At 31.1% G+C, this 9,102-nt stretch overlaps 3 protein-coding genes across 5 annotated transcripts in view; 1 reads left to right on the plus strand and 2 right to left on the minus strand.

The window, feature by feature from the left end:
* The window catches only part of LOC108575578 (protein LSM14 homolog B-A), a 4,303-nt gene extending 3,312 nt beyond the window's left edge, over nt 1-991 (minus strand). For both annotated transcript variants that reach the window (XM_017938403.1, XM_017938402.1), the window contains exon 1: nt 784-991. In XM_017938403.1, the coding sequence (XP_017793892.1) occupies nt 784-904 (121 nt within the window). In that variant the 5' untranslated portion in view covers nt 905-991. The remainder of the gene's footprint in view (nt 1-783) is intronic.
* A 361-nt stretch (nt 992-1,352) lies between these two features.
* Nucleotides 1,353-3,935, plus strand: LOC108575588 (cytochrome c1-2, heme protein, mitochondrial). 2 transcript variants are annotated; one of them, XM_017938413.1, is made up of 9 exons: nt 1,353-1,390; nt 1,527-1,644; nt 2,272-2,322; nt 2,553-2,701; nt 2,762-2,894; nt 3,019-3,183; nt 3,306-3,419; nt 3,491-3,625; nt 3,702-3,935. In XM_017938413.1, the coding sequence occupies exons 2-9, from the start codon at nt 1,573-1,575 to the stop codon at nt 3,813-3,815; spliced, it is 933 nt and encodes a 310-aa protein (XP_017793902.1). In that variant the 5' UTR covers nt 1,353-1,390; nt 1,527-1,572; the 3' UTR covers nt 3,816-3,935. The 2 variants fall into 2 exon arrangements, with proteins under 2 accessions (XP_017793902.1, XP_017793903.1); XM_017938414.1 differs by having other exon boundaries at nt 2,275-2,322.
* A 1,541-nt stretch (nt 3,936-5,476) lies between these two features.
* Nucleotides 5,477-6,981, minus strand: LOC108575596 (ubiquitin-conjugating enzyme E2 variant 2). Its single transcript, XM_017938424.1, has 4 exons — nt 6,750-6,981; nt 6,292-6,434; nt 5,882-6,007; nt 5,477-5,813 (listed from the first exon to the last, which is right to left on the minus strand). Exons 1-4 carry the CDS (start codon nt 6,772-6,774, stop codon nt 5,673-5,675), a joined length of 435 nt encoding a protein of 144 aa, XP_017793913.1. The 5' UTR covers nt 6,775-6,981; the 3' UTR covers nt 5,477-5,672.
* Between the last annotated feature and the right edge of the window lie 2,121 nt (nt 6,982-9,102).

Here is a 9,102-nt window from a genome sequence, read left to right on the forward strand (position 1 = left end):
ACAAGAGATATAAACAGGGCAAACACAAACATTACATACAATGGCATAAGTAAGTAAAGGCTTTCACACAACCTAACTTTGCACAAGCAGTATCAGCTATGAATTGTGTTATTACTAGAAATATTTAGCTTTCAATGAAATATGCTCCCTATACTTCAAATTGTACTTATTTCATTTTTATCTTGAAATATTTAAAAAACTCAAACATATTAGAACTACATAAAGAAAAAAAAATTGCGAAAGTATATGTAGTTGTTATATATGGTTTTTATAAAATTTTAATTATTTATCTCATTTAAGTGCCCTGAGAAATGAAAATATACAACTTTATTTGAATAATACTATCTGACATACATCTGATACTTCCACTTCACTACTTCGCATTTAAACGTAGATTGTCATAAACTAGAGAATATTAAATAAGTATTTAATATATTAATTAGAGCTACAAATACGTTAAGCAACCAAATAGATTTTGAAAACATATATACATTCAAATTACGAATACTGTATAAAACACCCGTTATAAATGAAGGGTGACCCCGGTTGTTTTGTATGAAAGCTTTACCGGACAAATCAAGTACCGACTGTTTCGAAAGCATTTTCAAATACAATAAATACAAAGGAATCGTTAAATTTTTCGAAACAATGCATTATCGAAGCATACAAAGCAGAAATAAGAACGTAATCCATAATTAAGACTGACGGATATTAAAACAAAATAACCGGGAAACGAAGCAGCGGCAAAACTGATTTCGGTATCCATCTTGATTTGAGACTCACCATTAGCCAGAGCAATCGTACATTCTTGAGGATCAACAGTAAAGAGTCGGCCCTCGTAACGAATATCTGCCTTCGATATTAAACTTATCTTCGAACCCAATTCTGGCATTCCTCCGCTCATCTTGAATCTCTTTCTTCTGTACGGTGATCGATGTGATATTACAGGATTCACGATACCATCTGACGAAACCACCAGCTAACACCAATGGTCGACAGCCAACTGCCAAGCCTACCAACAAAAATTGCGCATGCGCCACACCCCACGTATTCAGAAATGATTTATATGTTTGAAATGTTACAAAATTGAATATAAATAAATTATTAACAAAAATAAGGAAATAAGAAAGAAACATACTAACATGAACTGCATTTTATAATAGAATATTATACACTGTACAAATTTGAAATTTGAGCTTTAAATAACATATACGTACAAATGAAACATTACTGTTTTGCAATCTAATAAAAGATATAATACGTTTGTTAATGTTTATGTAAGCAGAAATATTACACTTAAAAAAACATTTATGAATAAATACAATCATTTAAAAGTTAGTTTTACGGTATTGGTATCTTTGATTAAAGTCGCCTTAGTATTAAAAGTTGTGTAAGTACCTTATACTTTTGATTCTACTGCTTAAGAAATCTGTGAATGTATGCAAAAATATGTATGTAATAATACATAAATTTTAAAAATACAAAGGATTTTTGTCTGACAGAAATGTGTATATTTTTTTTTACAGATATTAATTTAACTAACAATCTTTGCACATTGTACCTTTGGCCAACATGGCGGCTTCATTGGGTCGGGTTTGTAAATCTGGTCTTTTGAAATCGAATTATGGAACATTATACAATCAGGTATGTAATTAAATAGTATCGCATGCTTCTAAGTGCATCAATTACTCTGTTTCCAAAATATGGTTCTTTACTGAGATGTTAATTTTATAATATTGTCGTTCCAACGTTAATATGATGTTCTTGATGAACTATCCAACTTGTCGGCTGCTATGACATTTTTTTCAAAGATACTTTAATTACGTGTTGTCTATTATTCCTCCAGTTCTAATTAATCATATTTTATAACAGAATAATATATTTAACAGGATTTTAGAGACATTTTATTTAATGTTATGTAATAGTTATCAGTATAGAAAATTGTGATGCTGCCATTGCCAAACAGATCTGAACACTGTCTGGATAGTTTTAAAAAATCAAATTTATAACTGAAAGTGTTTATAGTTTTAGATTATTTCAATAATTGTGTATCTTATACAATGAAATAAGAAAAATAATGAAAAAATTAATGTAAAACAGTTACTAATATCTCATGTGTTAAAATAATCCTTTTATTGCAATATTAAGAGATAATAGTATTGATTATGTTAATGTATGTTGTAAATTTGATTAAACTTGAATAAAATTTAAACTAAAAATATTTTATTATAAATTGAAAACTTTTGATCTAATATTCAAATTTTAATTTAGCAGGTGCATAATTTTTCTACTGCAAATCAATGGTCTAGGGGTAGAAAAGTGGTATGTGTATTTCTCTAATCAATTGAAGATGCCCCCCCCATTCCTATTCCTAATGTACAACCAATAAGGTTTAGAGTCTATAAATACATGTATAATAACTCATTAAATACTAGTAAGTTTTAATTACTTTAATTATCACATATACGTATTATATATTATATAAACATATGTAATATGTATGCCTTATATAAGCAGTTCTTAAAATATTTGTATGATTAAAATATTTACAGTTATTGGCATGTTTGGGAGTGACAGCTGGAGGTATCAGCGCACTAATTTATGCCTTGGATCGATCTGTCAAGGCTTTTGAAGAAGTAGCCCATTCACCACACTATAAATGGAGTTTTGATGGACTGCTTAGTGCATTTGACCATAGAAGGTAACTAAAAAATAATAAAAATTATTGTGAAATATACATATGTTATTTTTCACTATTTAGTCTTCGACGAGGTTGGGAAGTATACAAAAATGTATGTTCAGCCTGTCACAGTTTACAATATGTAGCATATCGTAATCTTGTGGGTGTTACACACACTGAAGAAGAAGTAAAGGCTATAGCAGCAGAAAATCTAGTAGGTACTTTTAAATTATTGAAGCCATGTTAAATATATGAAAAGATAGTTACTATAAGATTTGTTAATAAAAAAATTTTATAGTATAAATAAAACATATCAAGAAAAAGTTTTACTAATACAGGTAAAAGATGGTCCAGATGACCAAGGGAATTACTTTATGCGACCTGCAAAACTAGCAGATCAAATTCCATCTCCTTATCCAAATGAGGAAGCTGCAAGAGCAGCTAATAATGGTGCATATCCACCAGATCTATCTTATATTGTTAATGCAAATCATAATGGAGAGGTAACTTAATATTTGTTAATTCTTTATATTAAATATTAATTGTACATACTATTAACATTGTTTGGAATAACTTTTTAGTATTCTAGAAATTTGTTAAAATTAAAATGTAATTTACATTTCAGAATTATGTATTCTCCTTGTTAACTGGGTATTGTGACCCACCAGCTGGCATTAAGTCTCAGGAGGGTCAATATTTCAACCCTTACTTTCCTGGTGGTGCTTTGGGTATGCCACAAGTAAGTTACTTTAAATACTAAAGATATTTTTTTTTTAAACAGATTTCTAAATTAATTGCGTAACGTTTCAGATTATTTATGATGAAGTGATAGAATTTGAAGATGGTACTCCTGCATCTGCCTCTCAAGTAGCAAAGGACGTTTGTGAATTTCTTATGTGGACATCAAACCCCGAATTAGATGAAAGAAAAAAATTAACAATAAAGGTAATTTGTGTGCCTGTGTGCACGCGTACGCAATTATTATTAAATAAAAATTTAATATAATTTTATGCATTTGTAGGTTGTGGGTATTGGAACTTTATTGGCATTGTTATTCGGATATTGGAAGAGGCAAAAGTGGTCAGTCGTAAAATCTACCAAACTGATGTTTACTCCAACACAAAAGAAACCGTAATACGTTTTGCATCTAAAGCTACATTAGCTCAAATAAAACGATTCGACGATGTTAGGTTCCAGTACTGGAATGTAGTTTTATACCTTGTTTAACTGTTGCGGCATTTAAAGGAAGATAACTGCACGCAAACTGATAGACGTTTGCTTAACACGTCAATCGCCTTGTACATATAACTACAATCAATGATGTCGTCTGATTTAAATAAATCGTTAAACTTATTTAATGCAGCACTCATTATTTAACCAAAAAAGTCCCCAAGTATAAACATTATAAGGAATAAAATAATGTCAAGATAATTTCTAAAGAAAATTGTTTATTCTTAAGCTTGACTTTATCGACATGAAGTAATAATTATTTAATATTTTTATTAGTATGAATTAGATTACACTATTACATTAATTATAGTGTAATACTGAAATGCGAAGCTGATGAGGAGGTATGTATAATGTTTCAGGTAGTTGAGAATTTCATATTACACGATAAATGTGAATTTGTGTTAAAAATCTCGTACTTTGGTTTTGGATTTACTTTAAATATAAGGACAAACATCACTACAATTTGGATAACAAAATTTCAAAAAATTATATTATGTTTGAAATAATTTATAATTATATCTCTTTTTCTAAAATGTAACATAATTATGAAAAACTTTTTTTCCGCTTTGTATACAACTTTATGGGAACGGTATAGTTCATAACAATTCATAACAGAATTGCTCGAATACTACAAACCTGATTTCTTAATGGTTGGAAAGCTATTTATGGTACTTTGGATGTTTATTAAAAATTAAGTATGATTTCATTAATACATCAATTATGAAGCTTGGATCAAAGAGTAAACAATACAACGTACTATGCCTGCACTATGATGACCAAAGAAACTTAAGATACATTTCTAATATATAAATAGTGGAATGGAGAATTAAATATTTTTAATCTAATGCTTCATACATTGATGTATTCATTGATGCAACACTATACCATTTACCATATATGTTATTATAAATCAAATTACTACAGTTTGTATGTTTCAATTGTAACATAATTTGTTTATCAATTAAAAGACACTTTTCTTTTTTATATAGAATAAGAGGCCGTTCTTGGATGATGTCTCAACCAAACACGCTCGATACATGCACACTTTTATGCTACTTGCACAAAAAGGCACATTATTACATCAAATATTGATCTCAACAACCTGCTATTCGCTAAAATCTTAATAACAACTAACAGAGGAAAAGTAAAGGCTTGGTAAAAATGAGCACACAGAAATATAAATTATTAAAATTTAGAATTGTCTACAATAGTAGTTACTGAGACACCTCCACAAATCATGAAATGGCACTTATGCACAAACTGAAATGTTAACTAATTCTTATTCAGGCAATCCTTTTTTTCATTTAAAAAACTTTGAAGGCATAAGTTGTTCTTACTGATTATTACTTTTATTACACAGTCTGCGTTTCCAGTTTTAAGAATCAAAATATGACTTTTGCTTTAGATTGTATTAACTTAAAAAGCTGAAACAGCATTTTCTTAAATTAAATGTGTGTGCATATTTTTAAAATAAAGTATTAAAACTAAAATAATAATTTTACATATATGTGAAATGTGTTCTAAGGTTAAGAAATGATAAGTAATAATAAATGTTTTATGAATTTTGTAAGTAAATATTTCGGTAAACTGAAAACACTGATTCAACTTTTATAGTCATCATCACCTTTTTCTTTTCATACAGGTGTTACTTCTTAGTATATGTCTTTACTCGGCACCCACTTAATATTATTTGGTACCTTCATAGAATCTTGCCCCATGCTACCACAGAGAGGAAGAGGTGTTGAGTTTACATGTGGTTAGGCTAAAAAGTGCTACCCTCTGGAGGCTGAGACAGTTTCATATTTTCCTTCAATGTCATCAAACGACGAAGTTCTTGTAGAACTGTTTTAATTGTGTATTCTCGTTGCCATTTTGCAAGTACTGGTACACTGCGGTTATCAACCTATAGAATATAACATGTGAAATATATATTTCTATGTTATTCAATTTATATAAGTAACAAATACTTACTGCACCAGTAGTGCTGTTGATGCAATTCATATTAATCCTGCTTAAAAATCTTACATTAGGAGCATCATCTGGATACTTCTGACCACAGTCAATTTTCAAACTATACATCCTATTTTCATATGGTGTCTGAAAAAGTGTTATATGATATTTAAATAATAAATGTAATGAATAACATTTGTAAATATATAATATTCATTTCCCATTGATAACAATTAAAACTGTAAGCTTCCTCAACACTATTTCAGTTTCAATACATTTAATCATATCTGTCCAGATGTTACAATTTGTGTAATATAAGTTTATATAAAGTATAATAATAAAAAAATACTTATGAATGATAAAATTAACACATTAAATTTAAATTTCAAACTAATACATCCAAGTTGAATTAAAAATTTAATTTAAATTACTCTAGGTGGTCCAATTATCATTCCAGTCCAATGTGTAAGAGTCATGTCATCATCGTTTTCCAAGCCCCAACTGATTGTACCATCACCTACACCTTTTTGACCTTGTTCTAATTCCTCTAGTAAACGAAAGTTTCGAGGCACAACTAAAAATGTAAAATTAAAATTATTTTCTACAGATATATAAGTAAAATGCTATTAATTAAAAAAGCTAAAACAAATACAGGTTATGAGTTTGTGAATGAACCATTGATTAGTTTTAAACACGTTTACTGTGCGTGATAACGTACATTATATGTCTCATCTCGTATTTTATCGAGATTTTGTGGATACAATTTTCATAATGAAATTTTACATGCAATTAATTCTAAATTTTCTACGAAATTCTCTGATTTTTGAACGGTATAGAATTTGCTTACTGTTCGCATCTTTAGTCCATAAAAGAGACATAAAATACTTACCTACACCGGTATTGGGTACCGCCATGATATCTTATTTTTGTGAAGCGCTGTATATTTTTCTAAAGAATAGTGAATAACACCAAATAATGTATTCCGAATTAATCCACTTTAGAATATGCGACTTAGCTACAACACAAATCTTTCATCACCCAAAGCTAAAACAAGGAAAATAATACCTAATATTCAAGTGAAATTCACTTTGCGAAAATTCAGCCAACCTCCGTGAGGTTGTCTGTTTCCACAGACTACTCACTTTCTAGACGGGATTACTGCATCATAAGTTTCGCATCTCGTAATTGTCGATGTTGTTTTTTCAAGTCCAGACAAATTTACAATCTCTGTAATTTTAAAGTATTTATGTTTTTACGATACTTATAACTATAACTGTAAGATTACAAATTTTAAAACTTTAATTCTTGACGTAAGCTTTACTTTTGCTAATAATATACATATAACTTTACTACTAAAAATATTCAAAGAAAAGTATGATTATAGTAGGAAACCATGTCAATAATTACTATTATAAGGAGACATACGTATATATGATATTTTTATAAAAGATGTACTAATATATCATTAAATTGGTGCTCATATCGAACATTTAATTCACGTTTAATTTTATATGTGATGTTTGGCACAAATATTGAATTTTTCTGTGTAGGGTCGGGGTTCTGCACTTTTTCGATACGGATATGAACAATACAAATGCTCGAGGGAAGGAAGGTTGGTACAAATGGCGTCTATTGGTAGAGGGGAGAAAGTCGGTAGTATCGCGCCGGCTGCGCAAGAGCAGCCTGCAAGACAGATTTTCCAATAATGAACAACCCGTGGTAACTGTCAGTCTGCTCGTGGTGCATTCGTTGACTCTTGCTGCGCACAGTGTGTTTCGGCGTGTGTTAAAATGTGCTGTATAATTAATTGAATATTCCACCGAACGCGGATTACTTGAAGAACGCCGAGAATTCTGCTGTAAGACAGGTATGTGGAAAAAAAGAATTCAAATTTTTCGCATTTAAGGGTCAGCCCTAAGAGACGTGAATGCTGTTTGACATATGAACAGGCATACCTATTGGAATGCTCACCATATAAACAAACGAACGCCATTGACCTTTAGCTACCCATTGTTGCTAATTTTCAAATATTTCAAAGAATTACTTTTTAAATAGACTATACTTTCTTCACCTTTTGTATCAATTCATTTGTAATTTATATAATATTCGTGTCAGCGTCAAATTGATCCTTACAAGAAAAAGTATAAACAAAAAGTACAAAAACAGAACCTTTACAACGAAGTGATAAATGACAAATGAAATAATGAAAACTACTAAATATTACAGTAGTTTATAGCTTTAATATCTCAATTTGTTTCATTTATTTAATATCTGACAATCGTAAAGTGTTTGTTTTCAAGAATTAAACGCAGTTCGGTTTCTGATATTTCAGATATCATACCATAATTAAAATGCGTAGCGTAATTTTTCAATACTTCGTTATTAGAACCATTGCGTTTTTTTCAAATTACATTTTTCTGAATATTTTATACGAAATATTCAAAAGGGACATTAAATTTTTATTCATCGGTGCGCAAGGCAAACGGTACATTCATTCGCCACCTATTTTACATATAAAAATGCGAACAAGCGCGAGAATATCTAATATTTTCGGCAGCGCCTACTCCAAATATTTAAACGCGTCTGTTCGCTCTTAAAGCCTTTATAACATCTCGTAAACGGGTGCTACTATCGCGTTACAACGCGCGACTGCTCGGTTGTGTTACGAACGCTGCCATAAATGTTCGCGAGAATTGAACAAAACGATAATCGCTATCACCCCAGCCACGGTCAAGTTTCGATAGTTTCACGTCCACGCGAACCTACAATTAGCTCAATTATTTTTCTCCCGTCGAACGATATCGTTTGAACGAGCCTGCTTTTTTTACACCTTGGTCGTGGAGCATTGTTGTCAATGAATTACCTTCAACTGAACCATGAAAAGGAGAGCGGGCAACGACGAGAATGAAAATAAGAAAGCAATAAATGAGTCCTCGGTCGGTTTACAAAGAACGACCGTTCGTTGATTCGTTCGTTCGTTCGGTGTTCAAGTGTATACCGTTATAGGCGCGATTAACTTCAGCAATATTCGATTCCGTCGAGTCTGTCTCTCGGCGCGCAGGATCCAAGCGGAGGGGAATCGTAGCGAGCCATAGCGCGCACCGTCTCCCTGAACTTTCTTTAATTGTAAATCTGTCGTTGCGTGACGTCGCCGGCACGCGCGAGCGGCATTGAGCTCGCGAGCTTTCACCGAGGACTTGCACGCGCCCACTTTGCAACGTGGATTGACCGTTATCGTTCAC

Source organism: Habropoda laboriosa, unplaced genomic scaffold, assembly GCF_001263275.1.
Source record: "Habropoda laboriosa isolate 0110345459 unplaced genomic scaffold, ASM126327v1 scaffold186, whole genome shotgun sequence".
Lineage (NCBI taxonomy): Eukaryota > Metazoa > Arthropoda > Insecta > Hymenoptera > Apidae > Habropoda > Habropoda laboriosa.